This window comes from Ranitomeya imitator, chromosome 1, assembly GCF_032444005.1.
Source record: "Ranitomeya imitator isolate aRanImi1 chromosome 1, aRanImi1.pri, whole genome shotgun sequence".
NCBI classification, from domain to species: domain Eukaryota; kingdom Metazoa; phylum Chordata; class Amphibia; order Anura; family Dendrobatidae; genus Ranitomeya; species Ranitomeya imitator.
Genome location: NC_091282.1, coordinates 340,185,573 through 340,212,962, shown reverse-complemented (window position 1 = coordinate 340,212,962; position 27,390 = coordinate 340,185,573). Strand labels below are relative to the sequence as shown.

General features: G+C 43.6%; 1 protein-coding gene across 1 annotated transcript in view; it reads left to right on the top strand.

The window, feature by feature from the left end:
- LOC138664335 (uncharacterized) overlaps window positions 1–27,390 on the top strand; it is a 52,315-nt gene that overhangs the window by 9,396 nt on the left and 15,529 nt on the right. Inside the window, exons 5-6 of the mRNA XM_069750991.1 lie at window positions 389–510; window positions 21,143–22,429. Coding sequence (XP_069607092.1) covers window positions 389–510; window positions 21,143–22,429 — 1,409 coding nt within the window. The remainder of the gene's footprint in view (window positions 1–388; window positions 511–21,142; window positions 22,430–27,390) is intronic.

Below are 27,390 nucleotides of genomic sequence, written 5' to 3'. Positions count from 1 at the left end.
GCGCTGAAAGGTTGGTATCTGAAGCCTTCTCTGAATCTCTGTTCTGAAAATATCCAATATGTTGCAGAGCAAATAGTAGTATAGGAGACGCTGTCCCGGCCGGTGATTAGTGTACTCCCCCAGAGCTTGGCAACTGGCGTGCACAGGCAGTGGCGGCCGCGTGTATAGTTGATCCTGTGTGCTATTCGTAGCTCCGCAGCTTTGAAGCTGGTCACGTGTACACATCACGTGACTGTGACGTCACACAAGGTCCTGCACCTTGTCAGCTTCAGCTCTATACACGCGGCCGCCACTGCCTGTGCACGGCATTTACCAAGCTCTGGGGGAGTACGCTAGTCACCGGCCGGGACAGCGTCTCCTATACTACTATTTGCTCTGCAACATACAGTATTGGATATTTTTGGAACAGAGATTCAGAGAAGGCTTCAGATACCAACCTTTCAGTGCATGAGTGAAGGGCCTTTCCGCATGTCAGCACTGGACACAGATTTCCTTTTCTTTGATATTAAGGTAAACACATCTTGTTAATCACAGTCCTGTATGGGGAACCTTGTTTATGACATTATTTTAACTATTTATGGCTTCATATAGGTGAACTTAGCGCAAATATCACATATAGTTTTCTTTGATTAACCACTTCTGGGACGATTGGGAGTGATTTTGTCCATATATTTGCTGCTTATTCACCTGGAGCAACTAAGCAGCGCCGTATGGTTAATTTTTAGACATATTTACGGTCTTGTATACGGACTGTCTTGTTTCCTGGCTGTGATCCGGAAGATACCATTTGTTTTCCGTTTTGTGAGTACGCTGAACATTAAAGAGACTTTGCTTTGAACTTTCCTGTGGTCACTGCCTGTGTGTCACACTGCACCAACCCTGCTGCACTACAATGAGCAATATAATATTAATGCATTTTTGAACTTTGAATTTTTTAGAGGGTCATCATGAGACCCTCGTTCTTAATTTTTACAGGGTGTGTATAATGCCCTCATTCAAAATGTTTACAGGATGAATATGAAGCCTACCTCTGCAATTCGCATTATATATGAGGGTTAAATGTTTTTCAGCATTTGCAGTTAGTGCATAGGCTTTACCAGTCTAGGAGTCCCACTCCTTAAAAATGGGAAAAAATGTTTTCTGAGGCCCTCTTCTACGTGTCTTCCAAGGTGTATTGCAGTCCCTCCTAATTTTTAGCAGCCCTTGCACTTAGTATATAGGCTTTACGAGTCTAGGAGTCCCACTACTACAATTTTAACTGAATGAGCCCTCCTTTATGTCTAGTACAGGTTGTATCAGAGTCCCTCTTCATTCTAACTTTTGTCAGTTCGTGCATTGTTAGCATGGGCTATGTGTCCTGGCTTCATAAATGAAACAGGATGTGTCTGATCATGACACACGCACAACATGATGATATAAGGAAGTAAAATGTAAAAATTACATTTAGCGGTGACTACTGGTGGGTGTAGATTTATTTATCTCTTTACTATATCATCTACTGTAGTCATATGCGATGGGGAAATACGGTAGAGGTGTTTTTTTCTCTTTTTTAATTTTGCCATATATATGTTATTATACATTAATGTTTCCTAATATTTTTTCCTGTAAAATCCATTTTATATTTGGTTTTATATTATTTATTGTCAGTCCGTAAAAGTGGCGTATTACTTTGTTAACATTGTTCCCAGCAGCAACCAGGGAGTCAGAGATGCGATCAGGAGTCTTTCTCATGCTGTTCCCTTTCAATTTGAACGCTGTTTCCATGAATTTCAACAATATCCCTGCCCCCATGCCCTACTGTTAGGATCTGTAGGAAAAATGCTTGCGTTTCCCATTGACTTTCATTATACTTGTTACTCGAGTAGAGCCAGTCTGAGCGTCCGACCAGCACGATTTGAGAACTTTGCACTCGAGCATATTAGAGCTCGCTCATCACTTATAATTTGTTGTCTGTGATCTATAGCCATTTACAAGCTCTTAGTCTACCCTCTAGAACAGTGTTGTTTAACTCCAGGCCTCAAGGCCCACCAACAGATCATGTTTTGAGGATTTCCTTAGTATTGCACAGGTTGTATTTCCTTCACCTGTGCAACCCTAAGGAAATTGTGATCCATTGCTAGGCCTTTAGGCCTGGTACTCATGTGAGCAGGTACCAGGATGCGTTGATGGTCAGGAGGCAGAACAAGAATTAACAGGTTTATTAACTAAGGGATTACTCCACGCAGGGAGGTGATGGGTAAACAGGGATATGGCAGGAGGAAAAGGCCCAGTATAAGAGCGGGTTAAAGTAACAATGGCAATAGATAAAGCAACTGTTCATGAGAGGTTAAACTTATCAGTCCGACGGCTTCTTAGCTGCAGAATCCTAATGCTCAACAGTGGCACCTTCACAACTGGTGCATGATGATCCCAATGTAGGCCTGAAGAAGTTGCAGATCTGGTGCCTAACGGTGGCGGCCAGTCCTCGCTGTCTCGAGTGGGATCCTGGGTCTGGATTTGCCGTGAGGAGTGAAGAATAGTCTATGATGCCCGAGCAATGGTTCAGCTGTGCAGAACACTATGGGTGAGGTAGGAAACAGTCCTATGCAAGTCACCCTGCCTGTCTCAGGCGGCACGCGTGCAGCAAAAACCGGCTCGGAGCGTCTGGCACTTTCGGATGCAGGAGCCAGCTGGCACACTGTAGGTCTCTGCTCACAGTGACTGTACTTGACAGTCGGGGGTCTATAGCACGGGCCTGCGCTGTCATGTTGCTCGAGGAAATAGAGTCCAATTTAAATGCATCTTTAACAGACTAGAAGATTTTTTTCAGGTCGTAATCTGTCCCGTGGAGTATCAAACTGCATGCAAATACACAATGATTTTCTAAAACTTATCTCAAGGTTTTGCCTTACCCCTGCGAACCTTAAAATTATGACTTTATTTTAGGTTAAAAAATTGCTGGGGATTGCTGGTAGCTATCTACACATATGGTGGAGCTGCCCAGCCATTCAGTTTTATTAAAAAAGCAGCTCACTTGGGTCTGTTCCCACACCAATGGCTCTCTGTTTACACATTCTGCTCCCATGCATGTCAAAACCTACTCTAGAGTTGTTTCGCCTGCTTTGCTAAGCAGCAAAATCTGATTCTAACTTGATGGAACCAGCCTGCTCTGTCAAAGGCAAAACTGAGGCTAGAAGAGGTGGACTGTATTTAGTACACGGAGGAGCTGTCCTCCTTGTAAACTAGAAACCATGTTTTTCATCAGACATTCAACTCTTCCCCTGAATTTGCAATGAAACTTACGGACTATACACATTGGGGCTGATTCATTAAAACTGGCAGTGCACATACCAGTCTTAATGAAGGGCTCACTGGAATACTATGTGCCAATTTCATTAAGAGGCACATGCTTTTTCGCCACTGCGTGACTTACCAGAAATGCTACTGACTGGAGCAGCATTTCTGGCAAAAGAAGCATCAACATTTTTGCTCAATTTGATGGGTAGATGTGCCCTTCCCCCATCCCGTTATCTACCCAGCGCTGCCTACATTGGCGGTTTCAAACTGCTGTGAAAGCACTAAACGTAACAAAATGCCTGCGTAACTTCACAGTGCACAAAAATTGTGGTAGTTTTCAAAGTGTTTTACACCAGTTTTCTGGAAAAATCAACCCCCTAATGTCTATATCTTTGGAGTTTATGTTTATCAATAATTGCTAGCTTAACCCCTTAACGCTCAATGACGGACATAGCACGTCATGAGCAGATGTCAGAACTCTCTCCTTGCTGTGTTATCTCCGTCATGACACTGAACACGCAGCGACAGTTCAGTTCCAACAGCTGTCAGTGACAGCTGAGAGGTGCAGGGACCCATACCGTCAGTCCCTGCACCCAGATCTCTGTGATCGCGCAGGAGATGCTCAAATATCAGGACTACCATCTAGGTTAATGTATGAGCTCAACACTTTCAGTGGCTGACCTTCTGCACTAGCAGCCATGAGCGGTGCCAGCTGTTAACCCCTTAAATGTTATGATCGAGCACAATCGCAACATTCAGGAGGCAGGCGGAGGGACGGGAGCTCCTGCCTTCAGATAGCCACCCCCCCGTGATGTCATGGCAGGGGCCCGATTTCAGTATAGGTGTAATACCTGCAATCAAAGTAAAACAAGTGAAAGCTCTAAAGCGGGACTAAGTAAAAAAGTTAAAAAAAAGCTAAAAGAAAACAAATGTAAAAAAAATCTTACACTAAAGGCTATGTGCACACGTCAGGATTTCTTGCAGAAATTTCCTGACAAAAACCGGACATTTCTGCCAGAAATCCGCATGCATTTTTTCGCGCGTTTTTTTCTCGTTTTTTTTGCGTTTTTCCCCAATGCATTAACACTAGGACTACTGGACTCGTGACCCCGACTAGAACTACTGAAGTGCAAGTAGTCAAAATGACTATACCAGTAGTCCTAGTGTTAAATAGCGTGAAAAAAGCGAAAAAAACGCAAAATTAATGAACATGCTGCTTTTTTTACCGCGATGCGTTTTTTTTCGCGGAAAAAAAACGCATCATGTGCACAAAAATTGTAGAATGCATTCTAAATGATAGGATGCATATGTCTGCATTTTTAATGCGTTTTTATAGCGTTTTTATCGTGAAAAAACACAAAAAAACCTGATTGTGTGCACATACCCTTATAAATACACATTTGTATGTAAAAAAATTAAATAAAAGTACATGTTTGGTATCGCCGCATCTGGAACAACCCGATCTATAAAAGTGTCACGCTAATTAACCCCTTCAGTGAGCACCATAAAAAAACACAAAAAAGTAGCAAACTATGCTTTATCATCATACCGCTGGAAAAAAGTGGAATAAAAAGTGATAAAAAAAACGAATGTAAATAAAAATGGTACCTCTAAAAATAACATCTAGTCCCGCAATAAAACAAGGCATCATACCACTCCATCAGCAGAAAAATAAAAAAGTTCTAGCTCCCAGAAAAAAGCAACTCAAATATTTTTTTTTCTATAAATGTTTTTATAGTGTAAAAGCACCAAAACACAAGAAAACTATGTAAATGTGGTATCGCTGTAATCATACTGACCTGAAGAATAAAGCTGCTTTATCAATTATACCACAAGCAGAGTGGAAAAAAAACTCCAACAAAAAATTCCTGAATTGCTAGTTTTTGATCATTCTGCCTCCACAAAAATAGGAATAGAAAGCTATTAAAAAGTCATGTGATCAAAAATAGTACCAATAAAAACGTCAAGTCATCCCGCAAAAAACAAGATGTCTCATGACTCTGTGGGCCAAAATATGGAAAAATTATAGTTCTCAAAATATGGCGATGCAAAAATTAGTTTTTCCAATACACTCATCAGGAGGGCGTTAAACTAGAAGAAGAGGGGACGGGAAGAAAAACATTAGACTCGAACAAAGACGACCCAGGAAAACATACTCAGAAGGGAGGTAAGAACATTTCTAAAACAATCCACAGTGAGGAGATTGGAACAAAACAAAATCCTCTAAACTGCATGCTCGCAAACGCCAGAAGCCTGACAAACAAGATGGAAGAACTAGAAGCAGAAATATCTACAGGTAACTTTGACATAGTGGGAATAACCGAGACATGGTTAGATGAAAGCTATGACTGGGCAGTTAACTTACAGGGTTACAGTCTGTTTAGAAAGGATCGTAAAAATCGGAGAGGAGGAGGGGTTTGTCTCTATGTAAAGTCTTGTCTAAAGTCCACTTTAAGGGAGGATATTAGCGAAGGGAATGAGGATGTCGAGTCCATATGGGTTGAAATTCATGGAGGGAAAAATGGTAACAAAATTCTCATTGGGGTCTGTTACAAACCCCCAAATATAACAGAAAGCATGGAAAGTCTACTTCTAAAGCAGATAGATGAAGCTGCAACCCATAATGAGGTCCTGGTTATGGGGGACTTTAACTACCCGGATATTAACTGGGAAACAGAAACCTGTGAAACCCATAAAGGCAACAGGTTTCTGCTAATAACCAAGAAAAATTATCTTTCACAATTGGTGCAGAATCCAACCAGAGGAGCAGCACTTTTAGACCTAATACTATCTAATAGACCTGACAGAATAACAAATCTGCAGGTGGTTGGGCATTTAGGAAATAGCGACCACAATATTGTGCAGTTTCACCTGTCTTTCACTAGGGGGACTTGTCAGGGAGTCACAAAAACATTGAACTTTAGGAAGGCAAAGTTTGAACAGCTTAGAGATGCCCTTAATCTGGTAGACTGGAACAATATCCTCAGAAATGAGAATACAGATAATAAATGGGAAATGTTTAAGAACATCCTAAATAGGCAGTGTAAGCGGTTTATACCTTGTGGGAATAAAAGGACTAGAAATAGGAAAAACCCAATGTGGCTAAACAAAGAAGTAAGACAGGCAATTAACAGTAAAAAGAAAGCATTTGCACTATTAAAGCAGGATGGCACCATTGAAGCTCTAAAAAACTATAGGGAGAAAAATACTTTATCTAAAAAACTAATTAAAGCTGCCAAAAAGGAAACAGAGAAGCACATTGCTAAGGAGAGTAAAACTAATCCCAAACTGTTCTTCAACTATATCAATAGTAAAAGAATAAAAACTGAAAATGTAGGCCCCTTAAAAAATAGTGAGGAAAGAATGGTTGTAGATGACGAGGAAAAAGCTAACATATTAAACACCTTCTTCTCCACGGTATTCACGGTGGAAAATGAAATGCTAGGTGAAATCCCAAGAAACAATGAAAACCCTATATTAAGGGTCACCAATCTAACCCAAGAAGAGGTGCGAAACCGGCTAAATAAGATTAAAATAGATAAATCTCCGGGTCCGGATGGCATACACCCACGAGTACTAAGAGAACTAAGTAATGTAATAGATAAACCATTATTTCTTATTTTTAGGGACTCTATAGAGACAGGGTCTGTTCCGCAGGATTGGCGCATAGCAAATGTGGTGCCAATATTCAAAAAGGGCTCTAAAAGTGAACCTGGAAATTATAGGCCAGTAAGTCTAACCTCTATTGTTGGTAAAATATTTGAAGGGTTTCTGAGGGATGTTATTCTGGATTATCTCAATGAGAATAACTGTTTAACTCCATATCAGCATGGGTTTATGAGAAATCGCTCCTGTCAAACCAATCTAATCAGTTTTTATGAAGAGGTAAGCTATAGACTGGACCACGGTGAGTCATTGGACGTGGTATATCTCGATTTTTCCAAAGCGTTTGATACCGTGCCGCACAAGAGGTTGGTACACAAAATGAGAATGCTTGGTCTGGGGGAAAATGTGTGTAAATGGGTTAGTAACTGGCTTAGTGATAGAAAGCAGAGGGTGGTTATAAATGGTATAGTCTCTAACTGGGTCGCTGTGACCAGTGGGGTACCGCAGGGGTCAGTATTGGGACCTGTTCTCTTCAACATATTCATTAATGATCTGGTAGAAGGTTTACACAGTAAAATATCGATATTTGCAGATGATACAAAACTATGTAAAGCAGTTAATACAAGAGAAGATAGTATTCTGCTACAGATGGATATGGATAAGTTGGAAACTTGGGCTGAAAGGTGGCAGATGAGGTTTAACAATGATAAATGTAAGGTTATACACATGGGAAGAGGGAATCAATATCACCATTACACACTGAACGGGAAACCACTGGGTAAATCTGACAGGGAGAAGGACTTGGGGATCCTAGTTAATGATAAACTTACCTGGAGCAGCCAGTGCCAGGCAGCAGCTGCCAAGGCAAACAGGATCATGGGGTGCATTAAAAGAGGTCTGGATACACATGATGAGAGCATTATACTGCCTCTGTACAAATCCCTAGTTAGACCGCACATGGAGTACTGTGTCCAGTTTTGGGCACCGGTGCTCAGGAAGGATATAATGGAACTAGAGAGAGTACAAAGGAGGGCAACAAAATTAATAAAGGGGATGGGAGAACTACAATACCCAGATAGATTAGCGAAATTAGGATTATTTAGTCTAGAAAAAAGACGACTGAGGGGCGATCTAATAACCATGTATAAGTATATAAGGGGACAATACAAATATCTCGCTGAGGATCTGTTTATACCAAGGAAGGTGACGGGCACAAGGGGGCATTCTTTGCGTCTGGAGGAGAGAAGGTTTTTCCACCAACATAGAAGAGGATTCTTTACTGTTAGGGCAGTGAGAATCTGGAATTGCTTGCCTGAGGAGGTGGTGATGGCGAACTCAGTCGAGGGGTTCAAGAGAGGCCTGGATGTCTTCCTGGAGCAGAACAATATTGTATCATACAATTATTAGGTTCTGTAGAAGGACGTAGATCTGGGTATTTATTATGATGGAATATAGGCTGAACTGGATGGACAAATGTCTTTTTTCGGCCTTACTAACTATGTTACTATGTTACTATGTTACAATAAAAAGCATCTTTTAGTGTGTGACGGCTGCCAAACATAAAAACCCAATATAAGTCTAGTAGTCTAGTATTGTTATAATTGTGCCGACCCGCAGAATAAAATCGTCTTATCATTTATACTGCATGAGGAACGGTGTAAAAAATAAAGCCAACTCTTCACCTGCTGTTGATTTTTTCCATCCTGCCACCGAAATATCGCAGTAAGGCTCGGCGCACATTCATCTAGCGCTCTATTCCAAAAGCTTACATCAGGGTTTTCCGTGTAAATCTCTAAAATTCATGATTCAGATGGAACCTTTGATGGAAGATCTACTATATAATTGTCTAAGGGTGACTTCCATCTTTCTGTCTGTCCTTCTGTCTGTCTTTCTGTCACGGATATTCATTGGTCGCGGCCTCTGTCTGTCATGGAATCCAAGTCGCTGATTGGTCGTGGCAAAATGACCATGACCATTGCCACGACCAATCAGCGATGGGCGCAGTCCGGCGGCAACATGGCCGCTCCTTCCTCCCTGCAGTCAGTGCCCGCTCCGTACTCCCCTCCAGTCAGCGCTCACACGGGGTTAATGGCAGCGCTAAGGGACCGCGTTATGCCGCGGTGTAATGCACTCCATTAACGCTGCTATTAACCCTGTGTGACCAACGTTTTTACTATTGATGCTGCCTATGCAGCCTCAATAGTAAAAAGATCTAATGTTAAAAATAATTACAAAAAATAAAAAATCATCATATACTCACCTTCCGGCGCCTTTCCAGCTCCTCGCGACGCTCCGGTGACCGGTCCATGCATTGCGATCTCGAGAGATGATGACGTAGCGGTCTCGCGAGATCGCTACGTCATCATCTCGCAAGACCGCAATGCACTCTTGAGACCGGAGCACGCGAGGAGCGTCGGTAAACGCTTCCTGGATCCAGGGGCCAACGGAAGGTGAGTATATAACTATTTTTTATTTTAATTCTTTTTTTTACAGGGATATGATGCCCACATTGCTATATACTATGTGGGCTGTGCAATATACTACGCGGGCTGGGCAATATACTATGCGGGCTGGGCAATGCACTACGCGGGCTGTGCAATATACTACGCGCGCTGGGCAATATACTATGTGGGCTGGGCAATATACTACGTGGGCTGTGCAATATACTACGCGGACTGGGCAATGTACTATGCGTGCTGTGCAAAATACTATGTGGGCTGTGCAATATACTACGTGGGCTGGGCAATATACTACATGGGCTGGGCAATATACTACGTGCGCTGGGCAATATACTACACGGGCTGTGCAATATACTACGTGTGCTGTGCAATATACTACACGGGCTGTGCAATATACTACGTGGGTCGTGCAATATACTACGTGGGCTGGGCAATATACTACACGGGCTGGGCAATATACTACGTGTGCTGTGCAATATACTACACGGGCTGTGCAATAGATACAATCGGGCTGGGCAATATACTACGTGGGTTGTGCAATATACTACGTGGGCTGGGCAATATACTACGCGGGCTGGGCAATGTACTACGCGGGCTGTGCAATATACTATGCGGGCTGTGCAATATACTACGTGGGCTGGGCAATATACTACACGGGTTGGGCAATGTACTACGCGGGCTATGCAATATACTACGCGCGCTGGGGCTCAGAAAAACCAGGTGCCCTTATTGAGCATGAGTGACTTATCTAAATTAAATGTGTCCTGTGCAATGAGCCGACACTACAGTGTGTTCTTTTTTGCAGAGTCTACTTCTCACTGGCAACTATTAGCTGAATGCAATAGAGGAATGGCTTATTCCAAAGAGATAAAGATAGAGAAAGATCTGCCATCAATAGTATATTAGCATGGTGGTGCACCTCCACATTTCCCTTTGGACGTTGGATCTGCCATGTCGGAAACGATTTACCAATGTTGCTCTTGCCTCCACAATCGCCAGTGCTAACACACTCTGACTTTTTTCTGAGAGGCTATATCAAAGATTCAGTGCATTTGCCCCAACAGCCCCAAGATCTGAATGACCTTAGACAACACATCACTGAAACAATACAGTCCATATCCGAGTATATGCTGGCCACGTCTGAACAGAACTGGTCTACCAACTAGACTTGTGCCGTGTCACCAATGGAAATCGCTATGAATATAGGTAGTGCATAGATAATACTTGGATAGATAGCAAATCTTTACATGTTAATTAATTTGTGTTATGTTCTTTCGATTGTGAATACCGAGGCAATAATTTTGCAACTTCCTTTTTGAATCATCCCATATAATGTGATTATTTGATCTGATGAATCTTAGACCTTTTCTTATCTTAAAGGTGTACCTTGTAAACTTGTTTGATGAGAAAACTTGTATCTTTATCTGTGCTTTAAAAGATGTTTGAGTTTAAGTTAATTTAAAAAATTCAATAAACAAGTACTGTACTTTAAAAACAAAGGAATAAAAGAGTAGACACGGAGAGTATTTGGCGTTTTGTAAAATTGTAAGCCGTTATAAATAACAGAGACCCTTAAAGGCACACACTCATATAAATTCTAGAACTACAAATGAAATAATGTATAATACATAATATAGTGAAAGCCCCAGGTGCTCAGTGGTAAAGAGTGGTGACCACTCAAAAGAGAGACTAAAGGTACCGTCACACATAGCGACGCTGCAGCGATACCGACAACGATCCGGATCGCTGCAGCGTCGCTGTTTGGTCGCTGGAGAGCTGTCACACAGACCGCTCTCCAGCGACCAACGATCCCGAGGTCCCCGGTAACCAGGGTAAACATCGGGTAACTAAGCGCAGGGCCGCGCTTAGTAACCCGATGTTTACCCTGGTTACCATCCTAAAAAGTAAAAAAAAAAAAAAACACTACATACTTACCTACCGCTGTCTGTCCTCGGCGCTCTGCTTCTCTGGTCTGGCTGTGAGCGCCGGGCAGCCAGAAAGCAGAGCGGTGACGTCACCGCTCTGCTTTCCGGCTGACCGACGCTCACAGCCAGAGAAGGAGGAGAGCAGAGCACAGCGCTGGAGGACAGACGGCTGTAGGTAAGTATGTAGTGTTTGTTTTTTTTACTTTTAGGATGGTAACCAGGGTAAACATCGGGTTACTAAGCACGGCCCTGCGCTTAGTTACCCGATGTTTACCCTGATTACCAGCAAAGACATCGCTGAATCGGTGTCACACACGCCGATTCAGCGATGTCTACGGGGAGTCCAGCGACGAAATAAAGTTCTGGACTTTCTTCCCCGACCAGCGACAGCACAGCAGGGGCCTGATCGCTGCTGCCTGTCACACTGGACGATATCGCTAGCGAGGACGCTGCAACGTCACGGATCGCTAGCGATATCGTCTAGTGTGACAGTACCTTAAAAGAAAACCCCAGAAAAACGGATTATCATAAAAATACCGGACAAGATATATTCAATAAAAAATTGCCTTTATTACACAGATAGTGGCAAACAGTAGTACTAGATAGATAAAAGACATCTGCACGTATCAGGACCATACATCAAACAATAAAATATATATATATAATGAATATAATGTAATAACCATAAAACCATTAAAACGGATGCCGGACCAAAGAGATCACATAATATATATACAGTATATATATCTATATATATAATTGCCTAAGGGTTTTTCCGTCTGACTGTCTGTCTTTCTGTCTGTCTGTCTGTCCTGGAAATCCCGCGTCTCTGATTGGTCGAGGCTGCCAGACCAATCAGCGACGGGCACAGTATCGACGTAGAAATCCCGCGTCTCTGATGTGCCTGGCGGCCTCGACCAATCAGCGACGGGCACAGCGACGATGATGTCATAAAGGACGTAGACATCCCGCGTCTCTGATTGGTCGAGGCCGCCAGACGATGTCATAAAGGTTGCCTCGACCAACCAGCGACGGGCACAATCTGCCGCGAATTCTGGAATCATCATTGTCGATATACTACGGGGACATGCATATTCTAGAATACCCGATGCATTAGAATCGGGCCACAATCTAGTATATATATATATATATATATATATATATATATATATATATATATATATACAATATAAAAAATACAGGATAAAAAAAGCATAAAGAAAAAGAAGTGAAAGCAGAAAATATATTTTTATATTAAAATAATATAAAATGAATAATTAATATATATAAAAATATGTGCAAAAGTTAATAAATAAAATAGCCACAAGTGAATTACAATAGTGCAAAATGTAAGTGTAACATCTACTATATAATTGTCTAAGGGTCACTTCCGTCTGCCTGTCTTTTTGTCTGTCTGTAACGGAAATCCCAAGTCGCTGGTTGGTCGCGGCAAAACAGCCACGACCAATCAGCGACGGGCACAGTCCGGCAGCAAAATGGCCGCTCCTTACACCCCGCAGTCAGTGCCTGTTCTGTACTCCCTTCCAGTAAGCGCTCACACAGGGTTAAGGGCAGCGCTAAGGGACCGCGTTATGCCGCGGTGTAACGCACTTTATTAACGCTGCTATTAACCCTGTGTGACCAACTGTTTACTATTGATGCTGCCTACGCAGCATCAATAGCAAAAAGATCTAATTTAAAAATAATTAAAAAAATAAAAAATCGTTATATACTCACCGTCCATCGGCCCCTTGGATCCAGAACAGGCCTTTCCCGCTCCTCGCGACGCTCCGGTATCCGGTCCATGCATTGCGATCTCGTGAGATGATGACGTAGCGGTCTCGCGAGACCGCTACATCATCATCTCGCGATACCACAATGCACCCTTCAGACCGGAACGCGCGAGGAGTGTCGGTAACCGCTTCGATCCGGGGGCCAACGGAAGGTGAGTTTTTAACTATTTTTTATTTTAATTTTTTTTTTTAACAGGGATATGATGCCCACATTGCTATATACTACGTGGGCTGTGCAATATACTACATGGGCTGTGCAATATACTACATGGGCTGTGCAATATACTACGTGGGCTGGGCAATATACTACGTGGGCTGGGAAATATACTATGTGGGCTGTGCAATGTACTACGTGGGCTGTGCAATGTACTACGTGGGCTGTGCAATAGCTGCGTTATACACTACGTGGCCTGTGTTATACACTACGTGGCCTGTGTTATATACTGTGTGCATGGGCTGTTATATACTACGTGGCTGTTATATGCTATGTGGGCTGTTATACACTCCGTGGGCTGTGCTATATACTATGTGGATCTGCTATATACTCCGTGGGCTGCTATATACTCCGTGGGCTGCTATATACTCCATGGGCTGTGCTACATACTCCGTGGGCTGTGCTACATACTACGTGGCTGTGCTATATACTACGTGACTGGGCAATATACTACGTGGCTGTGCAATATACTACATGGCTGTGCAATAATATACTAGGTGGGCTGTGCAATATACTATGTGGCTGTGCAATATACTACGTGGGCTGTGCAATATACTGCGTACTGCGTGGGCTGTGCAATATACTGCGTGGGCTGTGCAATATACTGCTTGGGCCGTGCAATATACTGCATGGGCTGTGTAATACACTGCATGGGCTGTGCAATATACTCTGTGGGCTGTGCAATGTACTACGTGGGCTGTGCAATGTACTACTTGGGCTGTACAATGTACTACGTGGGCTGTGCAATGTACTACGTGGGCTGTGCAATGTACTACGTGGGCTGTGCAATGTCCTATGTGGGCTGTGCAATGTACTACGTGGGCTGTGCAATGTAATGCGTGGGCTGTGCAATGTACTGGGTGGGCTGTGCAATATACTGCGTGGGCTGTGCAATATACTGCGTGGCCTGTGCAATATACTACATGGGCTGTGCAATATACTACGTGGGCTGTGCAATATACTACATGGCTGTGCTATACACTACGTGGGGTGTGTTATACACTACGTGGGCTGTTATACACTACGTGGGCTGTTATAGACTATGTGGGCTGTGTTATACACTATGTGGCCTGTGTTATACACTACGTGGCCTGTGTTATATACTGCGTGTGTGGGCTGTTATATACTAGGTGGCTGTGTTATATGCAATGTGGGCTGTTATACACTCCGTGGGCTGTGCTATATACTACGTGACTGTGCTATATACTATGTGGCTTTGCAATATACTACGTGGCTGTGCAATATACTATGTGGGCTGTTATATACTGCGTGGCTGTGCTATATACTACGTGGCTGGCCACGAACAATCAGCGACAGGTGCAGTCCGGACGTGAATTGTAGGCGGGATTTGAACCACACTTCGCTAATTGGTCGCGGCCGGCCGAATCCTGTGTATTCAATGTATTCTAAAATCTTCATAAATAAACCTCATGCATATTCTAGAATCGGGCTACCATCTAGTGATGTATAAATGGGCAATAGTTAGCTATTAATTAAATAAAACAATAAAACTCAATCCATTATGGTGACAATCCAAGTGTAGCAAAGTCAAAATAAATGGTGCAGACCCATACTGGATCGTTCCCACTGCAAAATGTGCAAAGATGGGGGAAAAGAATTTGGGGGCAATATACCTTTAAGGTCCGCAGGATCACAGATAATGTGAGTGGGGTTATTAGAAAGTGTGAAAAACACTACAAAAACATTGCAAAAATTGACATGCTGCTTCAAATCTGCAAAGAAACATTAAGCAGCATGTGCATGAGAGTTCAGAAATCTCATTCACTTTGGCGGGACAGTGAAGTGCTGCGGTTTTGTGGCAAAAACATGAGGGAAAATACAACGTGTGTTATGACCTGGTGGTTAGGAGCACCCGGCACGACCTGATAGTTAAACTCACAAAGGACGAGTTCTGGGATGTGGAAGCTCTGCTGACCGCAAGCCCTAATCCTATCACACACACTAGAAATAGCCGTGGAGCGTTCCTGACTCTCCCTAGACGCCTCTTCACAGCCTCAGAGCTAGCTAGCCCTAGAGATAGGAAATAAAGCCTACCTTGCCTCAGAGAAATTCCCCAAAGGAAAAGGCAGCCCCCACATATATTGACTGTGAGTAAAGATGAAAGTCACAAACGCAGAAATGAAACAGGTTTCAGCAAAGGGAGGCCAGACTTACTAAACAGACAGAGAATAGGAAAGGTATCTTTGCGGTCAGCACAAAAAACTACAAAAGACCACGCAGAGTGTGCAAAAAAGACCTCCGCACCGACTCACGGTGCGGAGGTGCCACTCTGCATCCCAGAGCTTCCAGCTAGCAAGACAAAATCATGATAACCAGCTGGACAAGGAAACAATGAACAAATAATAACTATCAGGAACTTAGCTTCTGCTGGAGAAGACAAGTCACCAGAAAGATCCAAGAGCGAACTGAACCAATGCAGGAACATTGGCAGCTGGCATGGAGTAACGATCTGAGTGGAGTTAAATAGAGCAGCCAACCAAAGGATAAACCACGTCACCTGTGTAAGGAACCTCAGAAGCAGCAGCTTCACTCACAGCCACCAGAGGGAGCCCATAGACAGAACTCGCCGAAGTACCATTCACGACCACAGGAGGGAGTTCGACAACAGAATTCACAACAACATGTGACTATACCTTGACAGTTACAAACTTGCTGTAAGAACCAATTCATTGATAGAGTCACAGCTATGGACAGTGAGAATAGAGGCTGGAAAATACATTTGAACTAAAGCCTTGTTGGTCATTAGAAGGAGAAGTGATCCAGCGAAAAAAGGGCTTGACTACTTGAATATAAAACATAGCATTTATTAAGCCATTAAAAAAGCTCCAAAACATTGGCAATGGTGTATCTCAGAAGCTGATGATGGGACGGACGTGTTTCAACTCATGTCTTACTCATGGTCATGGTCTACCCATCTGAGTGGTAGTACAAGATATATATATATATTGTGACAGGGTCACTGGTTTCATGTGTGAGGGGAGATTTGTGTCACAAAGGTTGCTTTCTTGCGTGATGTGAAAGCCGTGTTTTCTCCAGCATGATATGTGCTGAGAGCAATCCAGTTGCTATATGGGCATGACTTTCATGATGGTAGGTCACAGATGAACGAGACTCCTATCCACCATATCTCCACCTCCAGGGTGTGGCTAGAGGGAGTTAAATGTCCAGTCAGTTTTTTTTATCTCTGTATTGTGTGGAGGAGAGGAAGCCTCCATACTGAAGCTCCTGAGAGAACTGTCATACAGTATGTGATGTCCCAAAAGTACAGGGCAGGACTCTGTATGAACTGTTTACTTTCGTTAGAGCCATAAAGGCTGTTTTTCTTGTTAAACATAAACAACAACAACAACACACTTGGGGGGCCCACAATAATCAATAACACCAAAATTGGATCAAAATATATTAATAAATTAAATACAGGTGTGCTGAAAGGAAATAGTGGATATCACTCAATTATAAGCTAAAAAGGATTAACCCAAAAACATAACACTTGTAAAAAATAATGTAACGAACCGCAAGCAATTCAATTAAAATCCCTTTATTTATACAAATGACGACTGGTAGTGCGAATTATTAAAAACAAGTGCCTGTGCTCGGATAAATAAATAAATGAAAAAAATATTATTCTAAAACATAGGTATGACGGGCCAAAAACATAAAATAAAATCTATTAAATATGCAAATACATGATCCAGGTATAAAAAAAATTCCAAACATATAAAATATTTTAAAAAAATGCATGAACAAGGAGTGAAAAAATTAACTAATTACACATATCAGTGCAATGTGTAAGAAAAAAAATCCCATCAATGTGGTAACACAGTTCAAAGTGTCATAGTGCAATATGGTGAACTGATAAGATAAAACAGAGACAAGGTGCAAAGAGTGAGAAGACGGGATCAATACCCATGACATGTACCTTTAAGACCCGTCAGACTCCTGACACAGCGCACAACCCCTCTGATGCCTCTGTCAGTGCTGACAGCGGCATAAAGAACAATCCCACCGGAAAAACGCGATGCGATCGCGTTGTTACTGTGGTCTCCCTGGAGACCCCCAGCTCCAAGATAGCTACGGGGTCCTCCCGTGTTCTTCAGTGAGGTTGCTTGAGCAGGAGCCGGCAAGCCTCCTACACTGCCTGTCAGATTGCTGATCTGACACTGTGCTATGCAAAGTGTCAGATCAGCGATCTGACTTTATATAGTAATGTCCCAACCTGGGACAATGTAATAAAGTTTAAAAAAAATTATAATGTGTCAAAATATATTAAAAAAAATTCCTAAATAAAGAAAAAAAAATATTTTACCAATAAATACATATATTTATGTAAATAAAAAAACAAACAATAAAAGTACACATATTTGGTATCGCCTTGTGTCATGATATGTACTTTTGCCCTGTCCTGTATTTGAATAATATGCCATTTGATGTATGTAACTGTTCTCTGGTTTCTATTAGCTGTAATTTATGTATTTTCTTGGCTGGGAGTTCACCTGTAACAATGTCTCCTTCCCCCAATACTTGCAGCCCTAAGCTCTAATGTAATTAAGCTTTGTCAACATCACTAGTGGAGGAATAGCCATTCTTCCTCACAGCAGGTGGCTAGTCAAATGTACATATTACATAGACTGCCTGGAGCCCACCAGTCTAGAATCTTCTGGTGGACCCAACCATTGAATGGAAAGTGCAACCCCTACCCCTTCATGGGCGGATCCCAGGAGCTTAGACAAAACCAGGGATTCAAGCTTCAGGAGGCTAATTTGCATATTCCAGGTGCCTTCTGGGAGAAGCGAAGTCTCCCTAAGCTAGAAGATCGTTGGGTACAGCCGGGACCAGCTGCTTCGAAAGCATCACCAAACCAGGGATTCAAGCTTCAGGAGGCTAATTTGCATATTCCAGGTGCCTTCTGGGAGAAGCGAAGTCTCCCTAAGCTAGAAGATCGTTGGGTACAGCCGGGACCAGCTGCTTCGAAAGCATCACCAAACCAGGGATTCAAGCTTCAGGAGGCTAATTTGCATATTCCAGGTGCCTTCTGGGAGAAGCGAAGTCTCCCTAAGCTAGAAGATCGTTGGGTACAGCCGGGACCAGCTGCTTGGAAAGAATCACCAAACCAGCGATTCAAGCTTGAGGAGGCTAATTTGCATATTCCAGGTGCCTTCTGGGAAAAGCGAAGAGTCTCCCTAAGCTAGAAGATCATTGGGTACAGCCGGGACCAGCTGCTTGGAAAGAATCACCAAACCAGGGATTCAAGCTTGAGGAGGCTAATTTGCATATTCCAGGTGCCTTCTGGGAGAAGCGAAGTCTCCCTAAGCTAGAAGATCGTTGGGTACAGCCGGGACCAGCTGCTTCGAAAGCATCACCAAACCAGGGATTCAAGCTTCAGGAGGCTAATTTGCATATTCCAGGTGCCTTCTGGGAGAAGCGAAGTCTCCCTAAGCTAGAAGATCGTTGGGTACAGCCGGGACCAGCTGCTTGGAAAGAATCACCAAACCAGCGATTCAAGCTTGAGGAGGCTAATTTGCATATTCCAGGTGCCTTCTGGGAAAAGCGAAGAGTCTCCCTAAGCTAGAAGATCATTGAGTACAGCCGGGACCAGCTGCTTGGAAAGAATCACCAAACCGCGCGCCGGAATTTTTGCCTGTAGGACATTATTGCAAGAGAGCTTGGCTGAGTAGATTCCACAAGAAGGAAAACACACAGCAAGTCAGCAGGATCTAGGAGCAACATGGCAGATGTGACAACCTACATGGTGAGCTGCAGCATGTGCTACATGTTCACAGATCGACCAGAAGAAGAATTAAATTTCACCTGTCAGAAGTGTAGACTAGTGGCCCTTTTAGAAGAAAAGGTGCGGGGTCTGGAAGAAAGAATAGCAACTTTGAAACTCATCAAAGAGAATGAAGACTTTCTAGACAGAACAGAAGCATCTCTACTGGTCACAGAAGGTGCAAAAAGTGTCAGAGAACCTCCAAAAGCAGATGAGTGGAAGCATGTGACCAAAAGAAGCAAGAAGACCATGGAGAAATCACCAACCACACAACTGAAGAACCGATATCAAATCTTTGTAGAGGATGAAGATGGCACACCTAAGGATGAAGCAATACCAGCAAGCAAAAAAGAAAAGGGCACACAGCAACAAGTGACAGCAAAAAGTACAGCCAAGAAGCAACGAAGAGTGGTGGTGGTGGGAGACTCACTACTGAGAGGCACCGAAGCAGCCATCTGCAGACCGGACATAACTGCAAGAGAAGTATGCTGCCTTCCAGGTGCGATGATCAAGGATGTGACCGATAGGATACCAAAGCTCTTCAGCTCCAAGGACGTCCACCCATTTCTTCTGATACATGTTGGCACCAATGACACGGCAAGGAAGGACCTACCAACAATCTGCAAGGACTTTGAAGAGTTGGGGAAGAAAGTAAAGGAACTGGATGCACAGGTAGTTTTTTCTTCTATCCTTCCAGTAGACGGGCATGGCACCAGGAGATGGAACAGGATCCTTGATGCAAACAACTGGCTAAGACGATGGTGCAGACAACAAGGATTTGGATTCCTGGACCACGGTGTGAATTACTGGTATGATGGACTCCTCGCCAGAGACGGACTACACCTCAACAAACCTGGGAAACACACATTCGCCAGAAGACTCGCTACACTCATCAGGAGGGCGTTAAACTAGAAGAAGAGGGGACGGGAAGAAAAACATTAGACTCGAACAAAGACGACCCAGGAAAACATACTCAGAAGGGAGGTAAGAACATTTCTAAAACAATCCACAGTGAGGAGATTGGAACAAAACAAAATCCTCTAAACTGCATGCTCGCAAACGCCAGAAGCCTGACAAACAAGATGGAAGAACTAGAAGCAGAAATATCTACAGGTAACTTTGACATAGTGGGAATAACCGAGACATGGTTAGATGAAAGCTATGACTGGGCAGTTAACTTACAGGGTTACAGTCTGTTTAGAAAGGATCGTAAAAATCGGAGAGGAGGAGGGGTTTGTCTCTATGTAAAGTCTTGTCTAAAGTCCACTTTAAGGGAGGATATTAGCGAAGGGAATGAGGATGTCGAGTCCATATGGGTTGAAATTCATGGAGGGAAAAATGGTAACAAAATTCTCATTGGGGTCTGTTACAAACCCCCAAATATAACAGAAAGCATGGAAAGTCTACTTCTAAAGCAGATAGATGAAGCTGCAACCCATAATGAGGTCCTGGTTATGGGGGACTTTAACTACCCGGATATTAACTGGGAAACAGAAACCTGTGAAACCCATAAAGGCAACAGGTTTCTGCTAATAACCAAGAAAAATTATCTTTCACAATTGGTGCAGAATCCAACCAGAGGAGCAGCACTTTTAGACCTAATACTATCTAATAGACCTGACAGAATAACAAATCTGCAGGTGGTTGGGCATTTAGGAAATAGCGACCACAATATTGTGCAGTTTCACCTGTCTTTCACTAGGGGGACTTGTCAGGGAGTCACAAAAACATTGAACTTTAGGAAGGCAAAGTTTGAACAGCTTAGAGATGCCCTTAATCTGGTAGACTGGAACAATATCCTCAGAAATGAGAATACAGATAATAAATGGGAAATGTTTAAGAACATCCTAAATAGGCAGTGTAAGCGGTTTATACCTTGTGGGAATAAAAGGACTAGAAATAGGAAAAACCCAATATGGCTAAACAAAGAAGTAAGACAGGCAATTAACAGTAAAAAGAAAGCATTTGCACTACTAAAGCAGGATGGCACCATTGAAGCTCTAAAAAACTATAGGGAGAAAAATACTTTATCTAAAAAACTAATTAAAGCTGCCAAAAAGGAAACAGAGAAGCACATTGCTAAGGAGAGTAAAACTAATCCCAAACTGTTCTTCAACTATATCAATAGTAAAAGAATAAAAACTGAAAATGTAGGCCCCTTAAAAAATAGTGAGGAAAGAATGGTTGTAGATGACGAGGAAAAAGCTAACATATTAAACACCTTCTTCTCCACGGTATTCACGGTGGAAAATGAAATGCTAGGTGAAATCCCAAGAAACAATGAAAACCCTATATTAAGGGTCACCAATCTAACCCAAGAAGAGGTGCGAAACCGGCTAAATAAGATTAAAATAGATAAATCTCCGGGTCCGGATGGCATACACCCACGAGTACTAAGAGAACTAAGTAATGTAATAGATAAACCATTATTTCTTATTTTTAGTGACTCTATAGCGACAGGGTCTGTTCCGCAGGATTGGCGCATAGCAAATGTGGTGCCAATATTCAAAAAGGGCTCTAAAAGTGAACCTGGAAATTATAGGCCAGTAAGTCTAACCTCTATTGTTGGTAAAATATTTGAAGGGTTTCTGAGGGATGTTATTCTGGATTATCTCAATGAGAATAACTGTTTAACTCCATATCAGCATGGGTTTATGAGAAATCGCTCCTGTCAAACCAATCTAATCAGTTTTTATGAAGAGGTAAGCTATAGGCTGGACCACGGTGAGTCATTGGACGTGGTATATCTCGATTTTTCCAAAGCGTTTGATACCGTGCCGCACAAGAGGTTGGTACACAAAATGAGAATGCTTGGTCTGGGGGAAAATGTGTGTAAATGGGTTAGTAACTGGCTTAGTGATAGAAAGCAGAGGGTGGTTATAAATGGTATAGTCTCTAACTGGGTCGCTGTGACCAGTGGGGTACCGCAGGGGTCAGTATTGGGACCTGTTCTCTTCAACATATTCATTAATGATCTGGTAGAAGGTTTACACAGTAAAATATCGATATTTGCAGATGATACAAAACTATGTAAAGCAGTTAATACAAGAGAAGATAGTATTCTGCTACAGATGGATCTGGATAAGTTGGAAACTTGGGCTGAAAGGTGGCAGATGAGGTTTAACAATGATAAATGTAAGGTTATACACATGGGAAGAAGGAATCAATATCACCATTACACACTGAATGGGAAACCACTGGGTAAATCTGACAGGGAGAAGGACTTGGGGATCCTAGTTAATGATAAACTTACCTGGAGCAGCCAGTGCCAGGCAGCAGCTGCCAAGGCAAACAGGATCATGGGGTGCATTAAAAGAGGTCTGGATACACATGATGAGAGCATTATACTGCCTCTGTACAAATCCCTAGTTAGACCGCACATGGAGTACTGTGTCCAGTTTTGGGCACCGGTGCTCAGGAAGGATATAATGGAACTAGAGAGAGTACAAAGGAGGGCAACAAAATTAATAAAGGGGATGGGAGAACTACAATACCCAGATAGATTAGCGAAATTAGGATTATTTAGTCTAGAAAAAAGACGACTGAGGGGCGATCTAATAACCATGTATAAGTATATAAGGGGACAATACAAATATCTCGCTGAGGATCTGTTTATACCAAGGAAGGTGACGGGCACAAGGGGGCATTCTTTGCGTCTGGAGGAGAGAAGGTTTTTCCACCAACATAGAAGAGGATTCTTTACTGTTAGGGCAGTGAGAATCTGGAATTGCTTGCCTGAGGAGGTGGTGATGGCGAACTCAGTCGAGGGGTTCAAGAGAGGCCTGGATGTCTTCCTGGAGCAGAACAATATTGTATCATACAATTATTAGGTTCTGTAGAAGGACGTAGATCTGGGGATTTATTATGATGGAATATAGGCTGAACTGGATGGACAAATGTCTTTTTTCGGCCTTACTAACTATGTTACTATGTGTTACTATGTTACAATCCATTCTTATTTTGAGATCAGATGTGAGTTGATCCTTGAAGGAGAAGGAGTGGAGATTCTTAGCTGAGGCAAGACCCCACGCCCATCTAGAACTGTGGAAGGGAAAGGGGCGAGACTTGAGCTGAGGACATATCTCGTCGTTCGTGAGATTGTTTTGGGATCCCTTGGACTAAGTGTGGACTATTGCTTTGTTACCTGGCACAAGGATTATCGGGAGGTGCCCCCGAATATGTTCCGTTGGACTAATTGTGGACTATTGCTTTGTTACCTGGCACAAGGATTATCAGGAGGTGCCCCCGAACCTGTTCCATTGGACTAATTGTGGACTCTGTAGATCTACCTGCATGTGTTGTTCCAGCGTTCTTGATAATAAATCTGTTGAATCATCCCTCGGCCTGTTGTCCCTTCTTGCTCTGCCGTACATCCCGTCACAAACTGGTGGCAAGCAGTGGGACCAGAGCAGAAGGAATGAAGGACAAAGGCCCATCAACATCGGGAACCAGCACCGCAGAGTACAACAACTGGACTGCGGTGAACCTACAAACAAAGGCCCGTGAACTGGGAGTCAGCTACAAGGGACTCTCCAAGGAGCAGCTCATTGAGGCTTTGGAAGGAGTTCACCTGCAAGATGACGCTGATGAAGGATTCTCACAGCAAATGGAGGAAAGACTGCAGCCGGAGGTAAATGCCCAAAGGAGTCAGTGGGTGGTGTGGTACGAGGAGGAGTTGGCATTGCTGGGAGAAGAGGCCACCATAGACTATAAGAAAGAGGCCATTCACCGAGCTCAGGAGAGGGAGAGGGAGGCCATTCACAGAGCCGAGAGGGAGAGGGAGGCCATTCACAGAGCCGAGGACAGAGCTCAGGAGATGGCATTGCTGGAAAGGCAGATCGCTTTGGAAGCAGCTAGAAGCTCCAGACAGACTCTAACCCCAGCACCCACCATGAGGGAACTCCCCAGAGTGTCCCGCAAAGACTTCAAGCCCTTTAATGAGGCTGCAGGCGACATTGAGGGCTTCTTCCAGGACTTTGAGCATCAGTGTCGATTAATGGAAGTCCCAGAAAGGGAGCGAGTCCGACATCTGGTGGGGCTCTTAGAGGGTGGAGCTGCCGCAGCCTACAGAGCTATGGACCCTCGGGGAAACTGTGAGTATGCGGAGATTAAACAGACTATTCTAGAACATTATGCTGTTACCCCAGACACTTACAGGACTCAGTTCCGTACTTTAGCCTGTGATGAGGAAGTGTCTTTCAAGATGTATGCCCACAGACTCAAACAGATATGTCATCGCTGGCTGGAGGCAGATGAGGCCTTAACCTGGGAGACCTTGCTCCAGGTTAGTCTAAAAGAGCAGTTTTACTTCAAGTGCCCTGCTGAGATCCGGGAATGGGTGCGTGAGAGGAGACCAGCCACTGTGGAGGAAGCTGCAGCTCTAGCTGATGAGGCTCTCACCATCAAGCCTCAGTGGAGGGTTCTGTTGGAGGATGGAGAGAGGCCTACCAGCTCCACAACACCGGTGGCCCCCTGTTCTTCTGTCCCCATTGTTCCCCGTTCCTCTAAGCCACCACCTCATGCTGATACGCGTGTAAATGTGCCTCCAGTTGCTTCTACTGCGTTTTCTGGAATACAACGAGGAGAGGAAGTAGCAGAGCGCAGGTGTTATGGTTGTGGGCATCTGGGGCATCTGCAGGCCTCATGCCCAGCCAGCTCATGGAGAAGACGTCCTCAAACCCCTACAGCACCTTCAGGTGGGAGCCGGCCTCCAGGTTCCCTTACCCCTCGCACAAGAGGACGCCTTGGATGGAGTGAGACCCAGCACAGATGCTATCGATGTGGACAGCCGGGGCATCTGCAAGCCTCCTGCCCAGCTGTTCAAATGAGGATTGATCCTGTACCCAGTCGTATTATTAATTATGTACAGCCAAGCGCCATGGAGGACGACGTGTCACCACTACGTGAGGACTGGCCTAGTGCCTCACCCACCCATATTGCACCACTAGGAGTTTATGGTGTGCGACCTGCAGCTATGACGACTTCTGCTCATCGAGGTAAGCACTTGCAGGAGGTCGTGCTGGATGGACAGAGACTTATTGGATTTTGTGACTCAGGGGCTTTCCTCACACTGGCTGATCCCCGAGTGGTTCGGCCTGAGGCAATCCATCGAGGACCTGGGATTGTCATTGAACTGGCTGGTGGACAATGGAGGACTATTCCCACAGCCACTGTGGATCTGAACTTTGGTTTTGGGGTCAGGCGATGTGTGGTTGGGGTGATGGGTGGTCTGCCTGCAGATGTTCTCCTGGGCAATGATGTGGGAGAGCTACGATGCCAATTCGTGGCTGCATGAAGCCACATGTAAGTTACGCTCCGCCTGTGTGTACTTAACCAGCGACCTGTAGAGGTCCCTGGTACGTACACAAATTGGGAGGGGAAGGGATTGTCATGATATGTACTTTTGCCCTGTCCTGTATTTGAATAATATGCCATTTGATGTATGTAACTGTTCTCTGGTTTCTATTAGCTGTAATTTATGTATTTTCTTGGCTGGGAGTTCACCTGTAACAATGTCTCCTTCCCCCAATACTTGCAGCCCTAAGCTCTAATGTAATTAAGCTTTGTCAACATCACTAGTGGAGGAATAGCCATTCTTCCTCACAGCAGGTGGCTAGTCAAATGTACATATTACATAGACTGCCTGGAGCCCACCAGTCTAGAATCTTCTGGTGGACCCAACCATTGAATAGAAGGTGCAACCCCTACCCCTTCATGGGCGGATCCCAGGAGCTCAGACAATCCATTCTTATTTTGAGATCAGATGTGAGTTGATCCTTGAAGGAGAAGGAGTGGGGATTCTTAGCTGAGGCAAGACCCCACGCCCATCTAGGACTGTGGAAGCGAACGGGGCGAGACTTGAGCTGAGGACATATCTCGTCGTTCGTGAGATTGTTTTGGGATCCCTTGGACTAAGTGTGGACTATTGCTTTGTTACCTGGCACAAGGATTATCGGGAGGTGCCCCCGAATATGTTCCGTTGGACTAATTGTGGACTATTGCTTTGTTACCTGGCACAAGGATTATCGGGAGGTGCCCCCGAACCTGTTCCATTGGACTAATTGTGGACTCTGTAGATCTCCCTGCATGTGTTGTTCCAGCGTTCTTGATAATAAATCTGTTGAATCATCCCTCGGCCTGTTGTCCCTTCTTGCTCTGCCGTACACCCCGTCACACCTTGTCCATAAAGACCCGACCTATAAAACTGTCCCACTAATTAATCCCTTTAGTGAACACCATTACAAAAAAAGACAAAAAAAACAATGCTTTATCATCATACCGCCGAACAAAAAGTGGAATAACACGCGATCAAAAAGACGGATATAAATAAATGTGGTCCTGCTGAAAGCATCATCTTGTCCTGCAAAAAACAAGCTCCATACAGCTCCAACATAGGAAAAATAAAAAAGTTATAGCTCTCAGAATAAAGCGAAGCAAAAATAATTTTTTTTCTATAAAATAGTTTTTATTGTATAAAAGCACCAAAACATAAAAAAGATATAAATGAGGTCTCACTGTAATTGTACTGACCTGAAGAATAAAACTGCTTTATCAATTTTATGCCCCCCCCAAAAGAAATTCATGAATTGCTGGTTTTTGTTCATTCTGCCTCCCAAAAATCTGAATAAAAAACGATCAAAAAATGTCATGTGCCTGAAAATGGTACCAATAAAAATGTCAACTCATCCCGCAAAAAACAAGACCTCACATAAGTCTGTGGGACAAAATATGGAAAAATTATAGCTTTCAAAATGTGGTGATGCAAAAACAATTTTTTCAATAAAAAGCATCTTTTAGTGTGTGACAGCGGCCAAACATAAAAACCCGCTATAAATAGTAAATCAAACCCCCCTTGATCACCCCCTTAGCTAGGGAAAAATAATAAAATAATTAAAATGTATTTATTTCCATTTTCCTATTAGGGTTAGGGTTGGGGTTAGGGGTGTGTTAGGGTTAGGTTTGGGGTTAGGGTTATGGTTAGGGTTGGGATTAGGGTAAGGGGTGTGTTGGGGTTAGGGTTGGAGTTAGAATTGGGGGTTTCCACTGTTTAGGCACATCAGGGGCTCTCCAAACGCGATATGTGTCCGATCTCAATTCCAACCAAATTTGCATTGAAAAAGTCAAATGGCACTCCTTCCCTTCTGAGCTCTGCCATGCGCCCAAACAATGGTTTACCTGCATAAATGGGGCATCAGCTGTTGTGAATTCTGTGGCAGAGTTCACTCCTGTGGTCACAAGTGGTACTTCGGCTGATTCTCTCTGGGATCTTCCGTTTGTGGAGGAAAGTGGTACTGCAGCTTCTGAGTTTCCTCCCTCAGGTGATCTGGTG